This window comes from Leishmania donovani, chromosome 30, assembly GCF_000227135.1.
Source record: "Leishmania donovani BPK282A1 complete genome, chromosome 30".
In the NCBI taxonomy this organism is placed as follows: domain Eukaryota; phylum Euglenozoa; class Kinetoplastea; order Trypanosomatida; family Trypanosomatidae; genus Leishmania; species Leishmania donovani.
The window spans coordinates 1,146,840-1,166,722 of NC_018257.1; the positions used below are offsets into that span (position 1 = coordinate 1,146,840).

Below are 19,883 nucleotides of genomic sequence, written 5' to 3' on the forward strand. Positions count from 1 at the left end.
TACCTGAGTGCTTGCGTATGCCGATCGATACGTCAACTGCTGTCACGGCAATCTCGCTCTTCAACTTGTGCACTTTGCAGTTTGGCACGAGTTACAATCCACATCATCCGGGCACGTCACAGGCCCCGTCGCTCCGACGCAACGCCATCTACGACCTGAGCACCGGCATCAGCAGCCATGCATCGCTCTGACTTTCCCACGCCGTAGGTGCCCCTGTCACCACCCGAGGCGGCTCGGCACTGGCAGGAGGGATAGGGGGATAAGGGGGGCGGCCCGGGGCCATGAGGATGCCACGCGTTGCGGCGTGCCTCCCGTCATCAGGGATGGTGACGGCAACAGGAAACTAAGAAAAAGTCAGAAGTATGTGGTCGCCAAATGAGCACTGGAAGAGGAAGGGAAGAAGAATGGCTGAGAAGGTTTCAAGCAACCACAGCGCCCCATTCCTGCTAGATGTCCCCCCGTTCTCCGCGTCCAAGATGGCCCCACCAAGAATATTGGTCCAACGCCGTCCACACGGACAAGCGCTGCAGGATGGCGATGGCTAGCTAAGGTGCACATGAACACAAAGGGAAAGGTGCTCACGTAGACACACGCGCGAGTCCACCTATTAAATAGGGAGGCGCAGAGTTTTTCCTGCGTTCTCTCGCTTGCATGTATTGGTGGGCGTGCAGCGTCTCGAGCACACGGTGATGACCTTTGCGCAAGACTAGTCGGGCCCACCCTCGGCGCCCGGTTCCGCGCCTCCGACTGCCGTATCTGTCTCTTCCACCGCAGCCGTCCTGACGTAGTTGATCTTCATAGCCACGTAGCCCGGCGCGAACTCGTTCGTGGTGCGGTGGAGGAGATTGTACTCCGGGTAGTACTCCGGTTCCACTCCGATCCCCTTGCCTTCGTTGTACGCCTTGCCAACAGGGCTCTCGGGGTCGAGGAAAACAATGACGGTGAACCGCTGCGGCCGGAATACGCCGAGCACCTTCTTCATCCGGTCCGAGTAGTTCGCCGCTCGGCTGTTCGTTTCGTAAGAGGCAAAGGAGCAGTGATCCTCTGGGGTAATGTGCATCGTCTGATACTCCTCGTCACGGATGGCGTTAATGCTGTAGCCGCAGGGCTCGAACTGGAGGTCGTGTAGCGTCCACGTGCCGTCCACAACGCGATCCAGGTGCGTCGCAGCGCGGATCGCCGCCGTCTCCGCGCTGGTGGAGATGAAGCGGTCGCTGAACCAGTGCTTGGTCTGCTCCTTGTCCAGCCCGTACATGGTCATACTGAGCTGTGTGTCATCCTCAGAGCTGCAGGGGCGGATGATGTCATCGTAACAGAAGAGAAAGTAATGGTCGCTGTCCACAGGGCCGAAGATGTAAGGCTTGCCAGTAGGGAAGTGCTGCTTCAGTGTCGCAAACTCGTCCGCCAGGGACGTGTGCGGCCCTTTCTGCATCCACGGAAAGGAGTAGTTTTTGTGCATGAAGGACACCCACTCCAGCTCCCCACGCACCGCGCTGATTGCCTCGAGGATGTTGGGGATGCTGTTAAGCAATGTGGTGGTGCCGCATGTGATAAGAATGATGCGGTTTTTCATCACAAAGAGAGAGCTCTCGGTCAGAACGTAGCTGTTTATGCACTCGTTCGACTCCCTCGACACGATCTGCGCGTTGAGCGAGCCAACCACACCGGACCACACGGAGTCGTCGAGGCTGCGCAGCCCATCCACGTGCGTCTCCAGTGTACAGCGCAAAATCACCTCGAGGCGCTTCTCCGGACCTTCGAAGCTGAACCCTTGCTCCGGGTTGTACCCTTTCATGGAGCCCCACATCGCCATGAGCGTGAGGGGGTCCTTTGTGGTGTTCGAGCAGACGTTCATGGTTGCCAGCGAGTAATTACCCGTGTTTCATGTGTGTGCGCCGCCTCAGAGCCGCTCTTTACGCGCCTGGGTGTATCAGAGAAAGTGCACGAATCTGTGGAAAGGAGTGGCGACGCCGCAGATCTGTTGGGGTGGGGGAAAAGCAAGAGGCAATGAAGCACAGATTTTTCGGTACGCTGAAGCACCTCGGCCAAAGACGATGAAAGGAGAATGTGAGAGATCAACGACACCAGCGTGCACAAGTACGTGTGATATTTCCAGGAGAGAAGCAGATAGGGAAGCGCGCAGACACAGTAGGATGGTAGAAACAGACAAGAGCAGATGGGAGGTGGGGGCGATGTGGGAGAGGGGGAAAAACCACCCGTGTGCACACACACAGGCCCAGACAGGGACCGCTGCATGCTGCTCCTGTTGTGTGCGCCGACTTATCTCCAAAGTAAAAGGCTCCTTCACCACATGAGCGGCGTGCGCATGCTACTACTGAGTGGGCGTGATGTCACGAGCCTGTGCGCGTGAAAAGCTTCGGGGCACACAAACGGGTATGCAGGGAGGCAGGGGATAACGAGGGCATTGCCCAAGAAAAAGAAGCGAAGCGACTAGCAGTTCCTTTGTCGGATGACGTCGTCCGTCGTCTGCCTCTTTTTGGCCTCCCGCGTGCTCCCTCGTCACTTGTTCGATCCGTATACGATGCCTCATCACCAACGCTGCAGAGAGAATGAAGTGACTCGACGCCAAAACTAAAAAAGTAAAACATCTGACGAGCGTGAGGCAACGACGGGAAGGGGGCTGGGAGGGAGACACGAAGCAGCCGGAAAGAAGAGGAGGGCAGAGTGAGAGAGGCAGGCCAGGTCAACAGATGGCAACAACGAAGACATGGCAATGACGATGATGTTTTTTTTTTCTTTTAAAGGCGAATAATGATGATAAAGAGAAGCAGCCAAACAAGAGAGGGAGAAAGCAGCGCTTTGTTTTTCAAGGCAAGCACATGTGGGCCGAGAGGCGGTGGTACCACCACCACCACCAGCAGCAGCAGCAGCAGCAGCACACACGCACACACACGTCATTGACTGAGCAAGGAAAGGGGCGGGGGTGGGTGTGGAGGCGTGTAAAACAAGAATGCCTTCCAGAAGGCAGAAAACGGTAGACGAAAAATAAGACCACAAGACAAGAGAGGTGCTGCTGGCTTGTGCGTGTATGTTGATCTGCGCCTCTGCTTTCTGCGGTGGAGGGAGAGTTGTCTCTCGATCGCCGACCGCGCCGCTTCGTTCCCCTTGCAGCTTGCACTACTTCTCCAGCTCTGTATGTGGGGAACAAGTAAGGCCTGTAAAAAGCGGCAACCGCCGTCGTGTCCTCCGATGCAATCCCTCCCTTTTGAGCACACGTCCTTCATTGTGGAGTGCGCATCGATGGCGGTGAGAGGGGGAGTCGCAGTCAAGCAAGTAGACGAAAAAATGCACTCTTTCGTTGTTGGAGCGCGCCGTCGGCCGCTCCTCTCGCTGCCTTCTGCTCGCTATCTCACGATCAGCCTTCACGCACACCGACACTACATGCTGTCGTCTCACACGCTTGGCAGTGGGTGGCATGTGAGAGAGGTCTGCATGGGGAGCGCGAGGGGGAGCTTGGGGACAGAGAAGGGAGGGAGGAGTAGGGGAGGGAGAGCTCAAACAGAGACCACGGGATGATACAACGAGGAAGGGGGCGCAGGCGCGGAAAAACGCCAGAGCAGCATAGGAGGAGGAGGGAATCGGAATCACGAAAACAGAGCAAACAGAAAACGTTATGCTTTTATCAGATCAGCACTATCGTCATTAATCATGTGGCACGTGTACTTCCCTTTTTTTCTGAGCGTGTGCGACCACCACCAGCAGCCGCAATGCTACTTCCGCTTGCTCCTCTGCCTCGAATGCAGAGGAGGAGGAGGAGGGGTAGGGGGCTTACCGAGTTCAAGCGATTGACACCAAAAAACGGAGAGAACAGAAAGTTTTCACATATATATATGAGGTAAGCGGGGAGTGAATGAGAGGGATCTGGCGCTGGGGGCCGCAATGTCTGTATCGTGGTGAAAGACCCTTATGCGCGTCGTTTCGTATTATGCCCTCCTCCCTTTGCCCACTGCAGGCTTGAGGGCTGTCTTCTCCTGTTCGTGAGGAGGTGGTCGTGGCGGTCTTCGCCGTCGTGGGAGAGAGAGGGGGGAAGGGGGTAATCCTCTTGACGACTTTGAGGTACCTTCTTGTGCGAGAATCGAGAAAAACGGGTGCACTTGAGCATTCGTGTTTCTGTGATCCCTGGATTAGGGAAAACGCTTCCGCAGCCTCTTTTTTTTTTGCCGACATGCGGATGAAGAAAGCGTCTTCCTTGAAAAAGAAACGCGAGAGAGACGAAAAGGAAGGGGGCGGCAGAGAAGGACTACGGCTGTTTAGGGGTGTATTTGCCTCCGCGTGACGTGTGCTGAATGTCCCTCTCATTGGAAGCAGGCATGCACCGTCATGGTTTCATCGCTACTCTTTTCCATCGATCACTATGCCGGATGCCTCGGTGCACGTGCATATATGTGGGGGCAAGCGAGCAGGAGTGCATCGGTCTTGGTGTTCTTTCCATTACGTGTTTTCCTCCATTCTCACGAATGAACAAAGTGATTCTGCGCAACGAGACACACGTCACACGCACAACTACGCCGACGCATGAGTACTCGAGGAAGAGAGCACAGCATCATAATGGCGGTGGAGGCTCACGAGAAACCAACAGCAAAGGAGAAACACAGGTACCAACAGCGGCCGCCAGTCATCCGCTCACATACTCGTCAGGGTCGGTGTCCACTACCGGCATGAAGGTAAAACAGGCAATAAGAGGTGCCATAACAGTGAGGGCGATGCTGTAGGACGGCAGTAACGAGAGAGAGAAGATATCAGAAACGATGCGGGCGAGCGTGACAAACCCACAGAGAGAGAGATGGAGAAGAAACGAACGTGAAAAAAAAAAACACAGTTTCTTGTTCGACTGTCGCGCGACTCTCTAGAGAAGAGGAGGTGAAAGGATGAAGAACGCGATGCGCACTCATTGCTGGCGCACCCGTATAGCCACCTGCGTCCTTCAGCACTCCGCCACATTTAAGCAAAACAAAAATTGGCTGTGTCTTCGCTACGCTCGAGGGGCCGCTTTCATCCGTTACGCAGACGTGTGACCAAGGGGACAGGCCTCGTCCACCCATGGCTGTAATCACCTTTGTGGGCGTATCAGCTGTGCAGTCCGATTGGGTCCGTGCGTGTGTGAGTGCCGCACATTGGCAGCGGTGGCCCCTGCGCTGCCCGACGTCAGCTGCATAGAGGGTTGCTGCCGGGCCCGTAAGATCGCGGTGCGTGGGGAGGCTGAGTAGGGCCCCTTTCACCGACGCAGGGGCTTTTGAGACGAATGACTACTTCCACCCTCGCTGTAAAAACGTCGCGCCAAAGCCCACTTGTGGTAGACGGGATTGCTCGGCGGCTGGAACACTGGCTGTCGTCGCAGCAAGTTCCATCGCGGACTCCTCGACATCGTCCGTGAAGATGATGTATGCCCCAACCAACCTGTCGATCGTGGTGAGAGAGTAGAACGTCGCGCATCCCCTCGTCGCTGTCACCTCTTGCGGCCCTTTACGGTGTTGCCACAAAGCGTGCCTTTTTTTTCTCACGTGCCAAAAACCGAGAGCACCTTCTCGTGGAATGTTCTCTCGCCCACCAAGGCCTTCTCTCTGAGTTGCTGTCAAGTTTTTAATGCACGTCTCGACGCGTTCCTATGGTTCTCGCCGCGTTTACCGGCATGCGTAAACACCGGTGAAAAAAAAAAAGTGTTTCAACAGGGAATAATGCACAGATGAACGCTTCGAAAAATGTGTGCGAAGGCGGGGCGGGGGCCCAAGCGCTTCACCGCGTCACTTGACACTTGTGCAGAACAGGTACAAGAAAAGCTAAGAGTTCAGTTTCGCAAGTTCAACTTAGCTTTCCCTTTCCACTCACACGGCCCCGCACGCAATCCCAACTCGTCTTCGCCCCGGCATCGCCGTCCTCTTACGTGTGAAATACATCATTTGTGCTCAACTTTGTCTCAACCTCGACCGAGCTGTTCGTTTCAGCAAGTCCGTTCTGCCACAGAGCACGAGCTCAGCTCCTCTTCAGACACCCCCGGGCACGTCACAGGCCCCGTCGCCCGGTGCAACGCAGCGGCCGGCACGTGCATTACGGCAGCGCACCGGCTCGGCCACCTGCGCACGGGCCCTGCCTCGTACTCTACCCACCTCTGCCTCGCAGGGTTACCTCACAGCCGCTCCCATCATGCCGGCCGCCCCGCCGGTGCATCTCCCTCGGGGTGGCGCTCCAAGCTCTCCCCCAGTAAGCAGCGAGGGCCGGGCGAGACACGCTTGGGTCACGCTGACACCCTGCCCATCATGTGGGTGGTGCAAACGCGCTCGCTGCCGCAGGTCGCTCCGACGCAACGCCATCTACGACCTGAGCACCGGCATCAGCAGCCATGCATCGCTCTGACTTTCCCACGCCGTAGGTGCCCCTGTCACCACCCGAGGCGGCTCGGCACTGGCAGGGGGATAGGGGGATAGGGGGAGGGGCGGCCCGGGGCCATGAGGATGCCACGCGCTGCGGCGTGCCTCCCGTCATCGGGGGCTTCAAATTCATATGAGGGCGAGAAGACAGGGAAAGTCTCTTCTCCTGAGGAGCAAGACACGGAGTCGGTGAGAGCTGGTGCAGCAGTTTCCGAGATCGCACGTCCGTAAATCAATGTACGTTCGTGTGGGTGCGCGTGCCTGGGTGACGGAAACAACAGAGGCGCATCTCAAAGTGCGTCCATGGAGAAACGGGTGGAGGGGGGATAACGAATAAACGAAGAGCTGAAAATGGTGTCAAGTCTCAGAAAAAAAAAAGGAACGGACAAAAAAACACCTATTCGCTGATCAACGGTGCGGAGAGTCAGCAAAGATACATGTAGACACGTATGCGGAGAGGGGGGAGGGAGGAGGGAGGAGGAGGAGGAGGAGCGCGCGAGAGAAGGGCGCACGCGTGCCGCGAAGAGCACAACTGGCAGCTGTGCATGCATATCGTCTCTGTGCGAGCAGGGTGGAGGGGAGGTGTGTGGTGAACGTTAAGCTCAGCAGAGGAGTCACAGCACACGCGGCCATCGATGAAGTACAGATCTGGGCTGTCTCTCCGTCTTTCGCACCCTGAGCCCTTCTTTATGCTGTGTAAAGTTCCTCCTCCTTTCCCACTCTCTTAATCTGCGCTGCGGGCGAACAGCAGTTGGTGGAAGGCGTATCCTTCACCAAATAAGTTCACCGTTCGGTTCTGCAGCGTGTAGGGGGTGAAGGAGTTGAAGTTGCGACGCAGCGCTAACCCGTCGGCGTCTCTGTCCTGGAGGGCGGCAACCGTGAAGTGGGCAGGCTGAAAGGTGTCGAGGAGCTTCTGCACGCGCGTCGGAGACGCTACAGCAGCCTTGGCGTTGGTCTCGAAGGAAATGCACGGCACACCAGCGAAGGTGCGCATCACTTCGTACTCGCCACTTTGCAGCGCGTGGAAACGCTGCGTTGTCTTGTCCACCTCCTCCAGACCCGCAGCGACGTCGTAGAGGAACACGTTCACCTGCACGTCCTCCTCCTTACGCCCTGCCATCCTTTCAACGTTGTCGTACACGAAATTGAAGCAGTGATGACCATCCACCGGGCCCGTCAGGAAGGACTTGCCGGCCGGGAAGGCGGCCTTGAGCTCCGCGTACTCCTGCGCCATGATGTCGCTCATCTCGCTCTCGGCGCACCATGGCGAGGTGATGTTCTTGCGCAGGTACGAGGCCCACTCCACACGCACGCCCTTCGATGTGAGAAGGGCGATGGTGGGGGTGATCACCTGGTGCAGCATCACCTCAGACGCGGATGTCACCACCAGCTTGCACGGTGTCAAAATGATAATGCACTGCGTCATCTCTAGCGATAGCAGACCATCTGCAGAGGAGTGGTGCTGCAGCCTCTGCCCAGCTGCCGCCAGCACCTCCTCAAGCTCCTCCACCGTGAACGTTCGCACATCCACGGCGGCGGCGAAGTCGAACTCGAGACGCTTCTCGAGTCCGCTGTCGCTGTAGCTGGTGGGGTTCGAAAACCCTCCCCACAGCGACATCAACGCGCGGACTGACTCAGGGAACACATCGCGAGAGGAAGCCCACGAGTTTGCGGGCATCTTTTTGTCTTCGCCAAATGGCGCGATGGAAAGGGAGAAGGACAGCGAGGGGGAGAGAGGTGGGTGGGGTGCAGTGAAGATTTAGTGCAAGGGACGTGGTGAGTGGTGAGAAGCAACCACGATGTCGTGGAGGTATGGCACAGCAGGCAAACGCCAGAACGCCGAGCTAGCAACTGAAAGCAACAACGAAAAAGGATCACACGTATAAAAGAAAAGAAGCACACCCAGGGGAGAGGAAGGAATATCGATCGAGCGTGGGAGGGGAGGCGATAGGCGCTTCACGGGGTGATGTCACATACGACGTTAGAGTGTCCTTCGTTTTATTTTTACTCTGTGCATACATGTATGTGTGTGTGTGTGTGTGTGGAGGAGGGACAGAGGAGAGACGCGGAAGCGGCAGAAGAACAAAGTAAAGAATGGAACCCATGATGAGTGTGAAGGATGCGTACTACGCGCGTGGGAGAGCGAAAGAGAAAGAGAAACAGCACGCAAGCCTAGACGACGAGGGTCATCTCGGCGCGCAGATCGCCGCCCTCGGCAAGCTAGCCGTTCATCTCCGACCTATGCACTACCGTTGCAACACGTCACACCGACGGTTCACTTGGAACGCCACGGCCGGGTGTACATGAGCAAAGGCAGGAGCGACGGCGCGCAAACGCGCGACTTCGAAGGTCAGTGGCCCACACGCGCTGTCTGCAAGTGTGCGTTCCAGCTGCAACACCGTGTGCATGAGTCCGTTCTCCTCGACGCCCACCCGGTTACTTTTCAAGCACGGCTCACTACATGCGAATGTGTCAGCGAAGAAAATACAGGGTACGAAGCGGCGTTACATTAAAGCACCTTGTCTTTTCCTCACCTGGGCATGCGATCGAACGCGTGCTAGTGCCAGCATAGCATTCTTCCAGGCATATCGGAAAAGCACAGCATTGGCTTTTTTGTTTGTGTGTCTTTCTTATTAGGCTACAAGACAACAAGAGAGGGTTGCTGATGCTCACCGGCTCCATAACCCGGGCCCCTGGCATTCCATCATGATCCCCCTTCCATTCCTATCCAGACACATGTACACCATCACATACGCGAGTCGGAGAAGGGAGAGGGCAGGGTTCTCCGCCGCAACAGTGCATACGCCTTCTTAGCGTTCGCCTCGTGTGTACAACCTTTGTTTCAGTCTCACTCCTCACGAATGTTGCCCTCTGCCATTGCTCACATCCTCATAGAGGAAGGGCCTTATTGTATGGGGAGCGAACCAACACAGCGGAGTGGATCAAGCCGCTATACCGTGGAGGCACCCCGCAAATGCGGGGTGGTTCTCTCAAACGGGAGTATACTCATTCACACACACACACACGCACACATGAGAACAGATACAACAACGAATGGAAGACGGCATTGGTCGCGAAGGTATCCACAGCACTGAAGCAGAGGAAGGGAGAGCGGATACACGCAGAAGGAGAAAGGGAAAAAAGACGTTCGGAAGGAACATAACGTCGAAAACAAAAAGCGGCACACACACGCCAACAACAAAGAACGGCAACAAGTGAGGAGAGCACACGGAGGGCAGGGTGGAGGGGCGATTCGCCACCCCTGCAACTCTCTGCCTCTGCTTATCTTTGTGGCTGAGTCCGGCCTTCCTAATAGGCAAGCACACAGAAAGAAAGACGCATTTCATGTCAGCGGGCGCAGTTACGCAATCCGCATTAGAAAGCCAACCCCACCCCCATCATCATCAAGGCACACACACACACAAAAGAAAAAACGAAAACGGCCTCTTAGACCGTACTGCTCCTAGGGCGCACATCGGCACCTCCGTGTTTGTGGGCACACAGATGCATGCACAGATCGATAGCCAACGAGCTCAGCGGCTTCACCTTTTTCGGTACTGATGACGGTTGCAGTGGTGGCGTTTATACTGTCGAAAAGAGAACCCAGAGGAGAGAGAGCTGTTGTGTTCACTTGAGGCTGCTCATCTTCTCGATGCCATCGCGCAGCTGCGCGCTCTGCGCCTCTAGCGTCTTGAGCTTCTCCGTGTTGGTCACGCGGATCTCGGCCGGCACCTTAGTTTCGTAATTAGGGATAGACATCTTCTTCTTCATTCCCTCAATCTGCTTCATGAGGCCGTCCAGCTGCTTCTCCAGCTTCGCCACCTCCTTCCCGACGTCGATGAAACCCATGAGCATCATGTTCACGCCCACCTCCTTTGTCACCACGGAGAAGCCGCAGCCCTTCGGCACCGCCACTGCCTCCTCGGCCGGGGACACGACAGTCACCTCGCCCACGACACCGAGGGTTGAGATCATCATCTTTTCCGCCGCGAACAGCTCCTGCAGCTCCGCCGTATGCGCCGTCACCCACACCTCTGGCTTGTGCTTGTTCGTTAGCGAGTACGAGGCCTTGGTGGAACGTACGCTGTGCACGACGTCGAGAATGATCGACATGGCGCTATCCGACGCCGCGCTCAACCACCCGCTCGGTGTCGGGTACTTGGCGAGCATGATCGACTCGCTGCCGAAGCTGCTGTAGTTGGGCAGGCGGTGCCAAAGCTCCTCCGTGAGAAACGGCATCATCGGGTGTAGCAGCCGAAGCGCCTTCTCGACGACGTGCAGCAGCACGTCTTGCACCAGCTGCTGCTTCTCTCCGCCCTTCTGAATGGTCGGCTTCGTCAACTCAAGGAACACGTCGCACAGCTCGTGCAGCCAGAAGCGGTAGACGGCACCGGTGGCCAACGCGAAGTCGTAGAGGCCCTCCGACATGCCCTGCGTGGCCTCCGCGATGGCGGCGTCGAGGCGCGAGAGAATCCAGCGGCACTCGAGCGGCAGCATGGCGGCGTCCTCGGCGGGGCTGAACTGCTGCTTGCTGGGCACGTAGTCAGTGCCCAGGGCGTGATACAGCACGTAGCGCACCACGTTCCACAGCTTGTTGCAGAACTGGCGGTAGGCCACGACGCGTTGGATGTCGAGGTTCACGCTGCGGCCAGACTGGGTGTAGGAGAGGAGGCCGAAGCGCAGGGCATCGCTACCGCACTCTGGAATGCCTTCTGGGAAAAACTCCTTCTGCTGCTTGATGGCCTTCTCCACCTCCTTGTCGCCCAGGTTGCCGCTGCGCACGGTGTTGTGGAGGGTCTGCAGCGAAACGCCGTGGATGACGTAGAGTGGGTCGATGACGTTGCCCTTCGACTTGGACATCTTCTCGCCATTCTTGTCGCGCACCATTGCGTGCAGAAACACCTCCTTGTACGGCAGCTTGTTTGTGAAGTGCAGCGAAAGCATTACCATGCGAGCCACCCAGAAGAACAGGATGTCGTGGCCGGTCTCCATCAGCGAGTTCGGGAAGAAGCGCTTCATGTCGTCCGAGTCGGTGGGCCATCCAAGCGTGGCGAAGGGCCAGAGTCCGGAGCTGAACCAGGTGTCCAGCACATCCGGGTCCTGCTCAAACGAGGCCTCGGCGACCTGCTCGTCAGTCAGGCCGAACTTCTTCTTAGCCTTCGCGTGCGCCTCCTGCAGATTGCGGGCGACCACCCATGGGTCCACGTCTTTCGGCAGCGAGCCGACAACTTTGTAGGCAGGAATGCGGTGGCCCCACCAGAGCTGACGCGACACGCACCACGGTTTGATGTTCTCCAGCCAGTGGTACCAGACGGCCTCGTGCGAAGGCGGGTACAGGCGCAGGTCGCCGTTGCGCACCGCCTCGACGGAGCGGCGGGCCATATCGGAGCAGTCGATGAACCACTGCGGCATCAGCATCGGCTCCACAATGTCGCCAGTGCGCTCGCAGCGGCCTACGCGGTACTCGTACGGCTCCACGCCGCGCAGCAGCCCCATCTCCTCCAGCTTCTTCACGATCTCGCGGCGGCAGTCGAAGCGGTGCATGCCCTTGAACGGCTCCATCGTCACGTAGCCCTTCAGGTCCATCATGACAAGCTGCTGCAGGTTGTGGCGCTTGCCGGACTCAAAGTCGTTTGGGTCGTGAGCTGGGGTGATTTTCACCGCGCCGGTGCCGAAGTTCATGTCGACCAGCGTCGCGTCCAGCACGATCGGGATGATGTCGTCGCGGAACGGGCACTTGAGGAACTTGCCATGGAACTTCTTGTAGCGCTCGTCGTCAGGGTGAATGGCGACGGCCGTATCGCCCAGCAGCGTCTCAGGACGCGTCGTCGCAATCACCAGCTCGTCGTCGCTGTCCGCCAGCTTGTAGGCAACGTGAGTGAGGCTGCCCATGTCGACTTTGCGGTCATAGAGAGGAATGGTCATCTTGGATGTCTTGGGCACTTCGACAAACTCCACCTCGAGGTCAGAGATGGCGCTCTGCAGCGCGCAGCACCAGTTTACCAGCCGTGTGTCGCGGTGCACCAGGCCGTCCTCGTGCAGGCGCACAAACGCCTCCACAACAGCCGCAGACGACTGTTCGTCCATCGTAAAGCGCTCGCGCGTCCAGTCCAGCGACAAGCCGATCCTGCGGAACTGCTCCGTGATCATGCCAGCGTGATTCTTCTTGAATTCCCACAGGCGCTTCATGAACTCGTCGCGGCCGAGGTCGTGCCGGCTCTTGCCCTCCTCCTTCATGACGCGGCGCTCCACGACGACCTGGGTGGCGATGCCGGCGTGGTCGGTGCCGGGCAAGTAGAGGGTGTTGTCACCCTTCATGCGGTGGAAGCGGATGAGGGTGTCCTGCACAGCGCCCGTGAGGGCATGGCCCAGGTGCAGGTAGCCCGTGACGTTCGGTGGTGGGGCGATAATCACGAACGGCTTGGTCGCCGTCTCGGACTTGTGGTCTGAGGCGGGTCTGAAGAAGCCAGACTTCTCCCACCACGGATACCAGTCCGCCTCCACCGCGGCCGGATCGTACGTGGCCGCCATTTCGGGAGCCAAGGACTTCATGATGAGCGCGCAACGTCGGAACGTTTTCGTGAAAAACGTGGAGAAAAGGATATGTCCTCTTCTCTTAAGATGGGAAGATGATGAGATGGGCACGGCGCTAAAGGGTGGGTAGTGTTTGTGTGTTTTTGTGTGAGGGAGGTGGGGGGGGGGGTGAGATATGAGCTGCAGGCGATGGTGGTCGGGGCTTACAGTAGAAGAAGAGACGACGAGCAAGTCTACTTTATTGCCTTCACACTCGCCTGTCCGCACGCGCCAGAACGCAAGAGTGAAGAGAGAAACAGATGCTTTCCGTGCCCACTGCAAAGCAGGCGCGCACGCTCATATGCCGCACAAGGATGTTTATCATCGCCGCAATGGCGCGTCAGGGAGGATATGTGGGGTGGGGGATAGGAGGGGTGGGGGTACACGAGGTGCGTCCGATGCGACACGGAGGAAAAAGGTGCAGGATGAGACGAGAATCAGTATGCGGCAGAGATAAAGACGGAGGGGGGAGGGGGTCAACGCGTCGAGAGGGAGGCAGATTCAGCAGTGGAAGAACAAGAAGCAGAGAGAGAAAGCGACGTACAGATGCACGTCTGTGCGCTCCTTCCTGTACGACGCAATCGAAAAAAAAAGACGCTCATGTGTCCCAGACGGTTCTCTGCACCCGTTGAAGGGGAAGCGTTCGCGCCGGAAGCAGTGCTGCACAATCTCCCTCTCCGCACTTTCCTACATGCCATCGGACATGATAGCTGCACAAGAAGCCGTCCATGCAGTTGTGGCGACCCATGTGCGCGTTCAAGCAAATCAGTTCTGCTGGTTGCGCGCCTCCTTTTTGTTGTTGCTGCTGCTTGTTTGTTTCGTCCGTGTGCCCTCGTCAGCATAGAAAAAAAAAAACCTGGAAACACAAAATAGAATGTTGTCGAGTGGCAATAGAGCGAAGAAACACACACGCACACACGCACAGGCGCGCGCACCTGTGAAGACGTCTCCAGAGGCAGCTTCCACATTCCGCTGCTCAGCCACATCTCTCCCCATTTCCTGGCACAAACGCATTTTCTGCCCGAAGAACAGAAAAGGGAAAAAGCGAAGACGTTTCGTCGCAGATGAGACAGAGACGCGCGACGCTGCGCGTTTTCGTCTCCCTCTCTCCTGTATACGACTGCTTCACGTGAGCTCCTACATTTTTTGCTGTTTTTCTGCGTCTTCTCTACTCCGCGCTGCGGCTTCGTTGCTATTGCAGTGCTTCGTTCTATTCCTTTTCCTCTCGTCTTCTCGGTGGACATGGAGAAGGTGGAGTGCACGCTTGTAGGCCTGCATCTTCGATGATGAGCCGCCGTTCCAGGTTGTGTGGCTGCCGCCAGCAACTTCCAGCTTGGACTGCGTGTCTGCCTTCTCTGTGCGCCACTTTGCCGTGGCTACTGTTCCCTCCCTCTCGCGCGTGGTCCTCTCGTTCAAGTTTCGATGAGAGACCCATGAGCGCACGAAACGCACGCACGTCTAGAAGTGATGCGGCCCGCTGAAGAAGACCACGAGAAAAAAAAGAGGCGCACGCTTTCCACAGCTGGAGAGGGTGAAGAAGCGACGCACAGAAATGCGCGCGCGCACAGACAGGGCCACACATACAATGTGCACTCTCTCTGCATCGTGCCTGCTTGGCTTCTCCTCATTCACCCAGAAGGGAAAACTGTCTTTTTTTGTTGTTGTCTTTCGTTGAGCACTGCTTCTTTCTCAACTGTCACCGCTCTGAGCGCCCCATGTCAGACGACCACCTCAGCTTGCCGACGCGCCCACACGTTTTACGCAGTAAAAAAAGGGTGAGGCGCAGTCTTACCCTGCTCGTGTGGTATTAGGGATAAGGCGATACGGGAGGAAGGGAAAACGGTAAATTATCAAAGGAAAAACAAAACGGTGAGCCTTCGTGAGTAGGGTGGCAACTTAAAACGAAGATGAGGTGTGTGCTAAGAGCATGACGGGGTGGCGCGGCTCTGTGTGGGTGTGTGTGTGCCTGTGATTGAGTGCTGGCAGACGCTGACGTTGGTTGACTGGTTAGCCATCCTACCTTCCGGTAGCTAGCAGGATCTATCGCGCTCCTTCACCCTTGTTTGATTCTCCAACGCACGGCGGCTCTCCCGTACTCGTTCTCTTTCAAGTCACCTCTTTGTGCGTCTCCTGCGTTGCGCTGTGCACAGCCAGCTTAGGCTCCTTGTCTTGATTTTTCCTCTCTTGCGCACGGGCATCAGCACCGCTGCCTCAGGTGATGTCGCGGTGTGGCGCACCACTGGCTGACCTTTTCTCACAGTCACCCTTTTGCTACGGCCGCATGTTACATGCACGGGACATGCGCGTGTCTGTAAGGCGCGCGTTGCGCCCGGCATGAGAGATCCGCAGGTGTTGTGAGAGGAGATCGGCAGCAGAGGGCACACAGTGGACAGCAACACAAGCAGGGAAGCGCACCCAAGAGAGAGCGGAGAGAAAGAGAGAGCGATCCGAAAAGCAGAAGAAAACAAAACAACAAAAAAAAAACGGCCGCCGCACAGAGAGGAATAAAGAGAGCGGGACGAGAATTGAGTGCGGCAGCGCCTACATGTACACACACACACAGCAAGTCCAACAGCCCTGCACACACACACAGGAAAAAGGAAGAGAGAAATTCCTTACGAAGCGCCTTCCGTCCATTGTCTCTTGTCTACTTGCTTCGTTTTACTTCCGTTTCTTTCCTGCTGCTACTGTTGCCTCCACCCCATTGCACGCCATCAAGGTACGCAGGCACCAAACACGTACAAGCGCACAGAGAGACAGAAAGAAGGGGCACACACGGGAATGTTAATGGGCTGGGGAGCACGCACAAGAAACAACAAGAGGGTAGCCGCACAAAACAGCCCAGCAACGGCAGCGAAGGAGAACTAGACGGCACAAAGCGCACAGCAAGACGCGCCGAGGAGGAGGGGGGAGAGAGGGGGGGGGAGGGCAAAGGAGGGCTATGCGTGAATCTGTCCTTCGAGCAAAGCCTGGAGAGCGACGACCAACGCGCACACGCTGGTGGGAAGAAGACGCGCGCGCACACACACAGTATATACGACCATAAACGAAAGAACTAAAAAAAAACGAAAAAGCATCGAAGGCACTTGTGATATATATGACGAAAAGAGAAAAGCGCACAGCCGCAAGAAATTCAACACGTACCCGTAAGCGTCTTCCCTTTAGCCATATGCACGGTCACCCGCTTGTGTGTGCAGACAGTAAAAAAAAAGAGCGAGAGATTCGTACGAGGAGGATAAAGTAGGGCGAGAGCAAACGAAAGATAAAAGAAAAGCACACACTAGCAGCCTTATGGTATATACTCGAAGCACAAACACATCACGCAGCAAAGACGGCATCCAACACTTACTATGACGACAGAGCAAGCGGAGGTGATGGTGAGAAAAGAAGGATGTAGGATTGTACAAAGGTACGCACAGAGCGACACGCAAACACACAGGGGAGGGAGGGAGGGAGAGAGGGGGGACAAACAACAGCAACAAAAAAGAACTCCGAGTCCGCAAGCACGAAAATGTCAAACCCAAAGACAGTCACTACTCACCCATCTTGCACGCCTCTTCTCCCGCAACCGTGGAAAGAGAGAAAGCTTTTTGGCTGGTTTTGTAAAAGAGGCAAAAGAGGCCCGAACAAAAAAACGCACGCGAGGCAGCGAGGAGAGGGAAGGGGGGGGGGCACAGGACCGGAAAGAGGCAAGGCAAGGAAAGCGTCTCTTCTGTTCAACACTCAAAAAGTAACGCACAAGAAGAGAAAGAGGGTGCAAAATGTGAGAGGCCGCCAAACAGAGGAGCTCATAAAGGCTTTCGTGCTGGGGTAACCGGAGGAGGCGTGAGTGAAGCCAATAAATAGCACAGTTAAAGAAAAATGAAGACGCCCAAAGCCGTCAGCGCATCCCATCCCTGGCCAACGGTAAAGAGAGGGACGCTTGACAAGGGAAAAGGACGCAGACACGCATTGGCCGATAAACATGAAGCGGCTATTCTCGAAAAAGAGGAGCGAAACACACAACAAAATGTGAAGAGAGGCAGTGATAAAAAAAAAAGAAAGGGTCACGAAAAAGAGCATGAGAAAAGATGGTGCCGACCGTTAAAGTCAAACGGAAGAAAGCGAAGAGGCGCGCACGCACACGCGCACGCAACAGAAAAAAACGAAAAGAGCGCCGACAGCACACAAGGAGAAATGGGGAGAAGTACAACGAAAGAAAAGATACTTCCCAACTCAGTCTACCGCTCCTTGGCACGAGGGGAATGAAAGGCTGGGGGAGTTGAGTGAGCACTCGCGGAGAGAGCGGAGGGTGCATGCGCGCGCACACAGACAGACACAACCACAAATGTGGAGGCGCACAAGCACACACATCAATGAGCGCGTGTGTCCCTGGCCAAAGAAGAACACACACAAGTCGAGAAAAAAGCCAAGCTATGAAGACAGCTGTTTTCTTTTGTTGTCTGCTTCTTTTTGCGGTGCCGTATCGAGTAGGGGCATGTGCGTCTCCTTATGCGCGTGTCCCCGATAGCGAATAGTACGTACAGCTGATTCTTTTTTTTTGTTTCGGGAATGGGGAAGGGAGGGGACTTTGTTGTTTGTTTTGCGTTCATAAGTCCCTTGCTAGTGCGTGTCTCTTCTCTCTCTTTTGTTGTTTGCTCGGCGTCTAATCCGTGCTGTCGTTTCATTGACAGCCTGCGGCTACACCAACACACGCGCACACGTTCGGATCGAGAGAAAGACCCCATATGCGCGCGCCATCCATCGTGTACACCACCAAAAAGAGTTGCCATTTTCGGGGAGAGGGAGGGGAGCAAGGAGGTAACACCGAAGCGAACGCCAAAAGACACGATAGGCGAAACAACAACAGCAGCCCGACAGACAGCAGCGAAGCAGGAGGATGCGCTCACGCACACGGGATGTTGTGAAGCGAGAAAATCAGCCAGAGAGCAAGAGACGAGAACAAAAGGGATTGAAGACGTGATCAGTTTTAGGAGCCTCTCCACTTCTCTTGCTTCGTTCCTTCACCCGAGCAAGTATGCGCTGTCGGTGCGGTGCTTCAGTTCTGCTCCCCTTTTCCTTTGCCGCGCCAGCTGAAGACCACCAAAGCTGCGCTATCAATTACGCGCACGCACACACGGATATAGGGAGAGCTGCAGCAATCTTCATCTCTATCAACACACACACACACACAGCAGCAGCAGCAGCAGCAGCCCGACTAATACGAAAGGGAAAACGAGAAACAGTGGAAAGTAGGAAAAGGTGCACCAAGCACGAAGAAAAGGCTGAAAACTAGACCAAAGCACTACCACGACCACGAAGAAAAAAGAAGCAGCAACAGCACACCTAAGAGGCCGTCGAACCATCTACACACTCACATCAGTCAATCGAAAAAAAAAGGCGAGCAGGTGTTTGAAAGGACCGATCTCACAAGAGAATGAAGAGAAACGGCAAACACAGAGAGAGTTTCCTTCGTCGCATTGACGGAAGATGAGATTACCGTGCTGCCCGACACTGCAAGTCTCTCATCTCTTCATGTGAGTCCCTTTTCTCTATTTCGCCCTCCCTCTCTTCTTCGCCTCTAGCACCATAAGCCTGTCCACTTTTCCTTCTTTGTGTGTGTGGCATCATGACGCTTCTGCTACTGAGAAGAGCGCTGGCAAGATCAAAATAACCGAAGACGAGAGACGGAAGATGTCCAAGAGACAACGAAAGAAAAAGCGGTGGAAAACATCAAAGGCCGTCACGCGCGTACGCTCAGACACATTACACAGATCGTGTGTGTGGAGGGGGATCACAGAAATGAACATGTCAATCCAAAGCTGCCACCTGCCTTTCTCTGACATGCAGTGCTACTGCCCAGTCGACCGCCACATTTTTCTGCTTTGGCTTTCGGCCGCTCTATGCCCTTCGCTTCATTGTGGCTCTCGCCGTCCCTCTCCCACCCACTGTTTTGCTGTCGTCACTCCTTTCCATTTCTCTCAAGCACGGAGAGAGAGGTGAGGTGGCAAACGAACAACCACGAAAAAAGGGAGCCATTCCGAACGGCTGCAGTGCTTGTGTGTGCCTGCGTGCGCGTGGCGCACGTGTGTCAACGTGTGCACATTCATCTGAGCACATGCATGCTCTCACCTTTGTAAGTGCGGGGAGGGGAAGCCCATCGAACACAGATGCATACCAACACCCAGCGAAGCGCACGTACACACACACACGCTTACAGCCGCTGATGCGCACACCTAAACGCTAACGAAATACTTTGAGCGGGAAGCGATGAAAGGGGGAGGCACAGCGGAGACGTGTACACGTCACGCGATAGATTAGATGACGATAACGTCGATCACAGACAAGCGCAAGCACGCGCACACACAAAACGCAGCCTCACCTGTCTTTTTCATCCAGCAACCCCTGTGTAATGCGAAGGAGTAATAGAAAAAGAAAAACGTCCACGTCGACTCTCGAGTCCTGAGGGCGGGCGCATCTGCATCTTTTTCGTTCGCCATGCTTGTTCCATTTCCTGACCGCTTCACTTTAGTATTCGCTGTTGCTCCACATCCTTCTTCCTTTATTGATTACGTCACTCGGCATGCAACGGCACAGGAAGGGCACATGCATGTGAGCCCGTGTGCTTGAGGGTATAGAAGGAGGACGCGAGTAGGCCGCCTCCGCACACGCCAACGCCTCGGAGCACACAAACAAACCACCCAAGCTACGCAGTGTTGCAAGCACCCGAATAGCAACGTCGGCGAGCGCACAAGAATTGGAGCGCTTAAGGCGTACGGAGAGAAGGTAAAAAGGAAGACGGGCGGACGGAGAGGGGCACCCAGCGAGGCATAAGGGAGAGCAGGCACTTAAACTGTCACCTTTTATGAACTTGTGCACACAGAGGCACATCCGTAAACGGAGGAAACTCAACGAGGCACGCAAAAAAAAAAGGCAGGAGCCCCC

The 19,883-nt window shown here is 55.9% G+C and overlaps 3 protein-coding genes across 3 annotated transcripts; all 3 read right to left on the minus strand.

The window, feature by feature from the left end:
- Nucleotides 1–706: 706 nt before the first annotated feature.
- On the minus strand, nt 707–1,855 carry LDBPK_303150 (S-adenosylmethionine decarboxylase; the record flags this gene model as incomplete). Its single annotated transcript, XM_003862978.1, has 1 exon — nt 707–1,855. The coding sequence occupies one exon, from the start codon at nt 1,853–1,855 to the stop codon at nt 707–709; it is 1,149 nt and encodes a 382-aa protein (XP_003863026.1).
- A 5,255-nt stretch (nt 1,856–7,110) lies between these two features.
- LDBPK_303160 (S-adenosylmethionine decarboxylase proenzyme-like, putative) lies at nt 7,111–8,004 on the minus strand (the record flags this gene model as incomplete). Its single annotated transcript, XM_003862979.1, has 1 exon — nt 7,111–8,004. One exon carries the CDS (start codon nt 8,002–8,004, stop codon nt 7,111–7,113), a length of 894 nt encoding a protein of 297 aa, XP_003863027.1.
- A 2,009-nt stretch (nt 8,005–10,013) lies between these two features.
- On the minus strand, nt 10,014–12,917 carry LDBPK_303170 (valyl-tRNA synthetase, putative; the record flags this gene model as incomplete). The annotated part of the gene is made up of 1 exon (XM_003862980.1): nt 10,014–12,917. The coding sequence occupies one exon, from the start codon at nt 12,915–12,917 to the stop codon at nt 10,014–10,016; it is 2,904 nt and encodes a 967-aa protein (XP_003863028.1).
- Between the last annotated feature and the right edge of the window lie 6,966 nt (nt 12,918–19,883).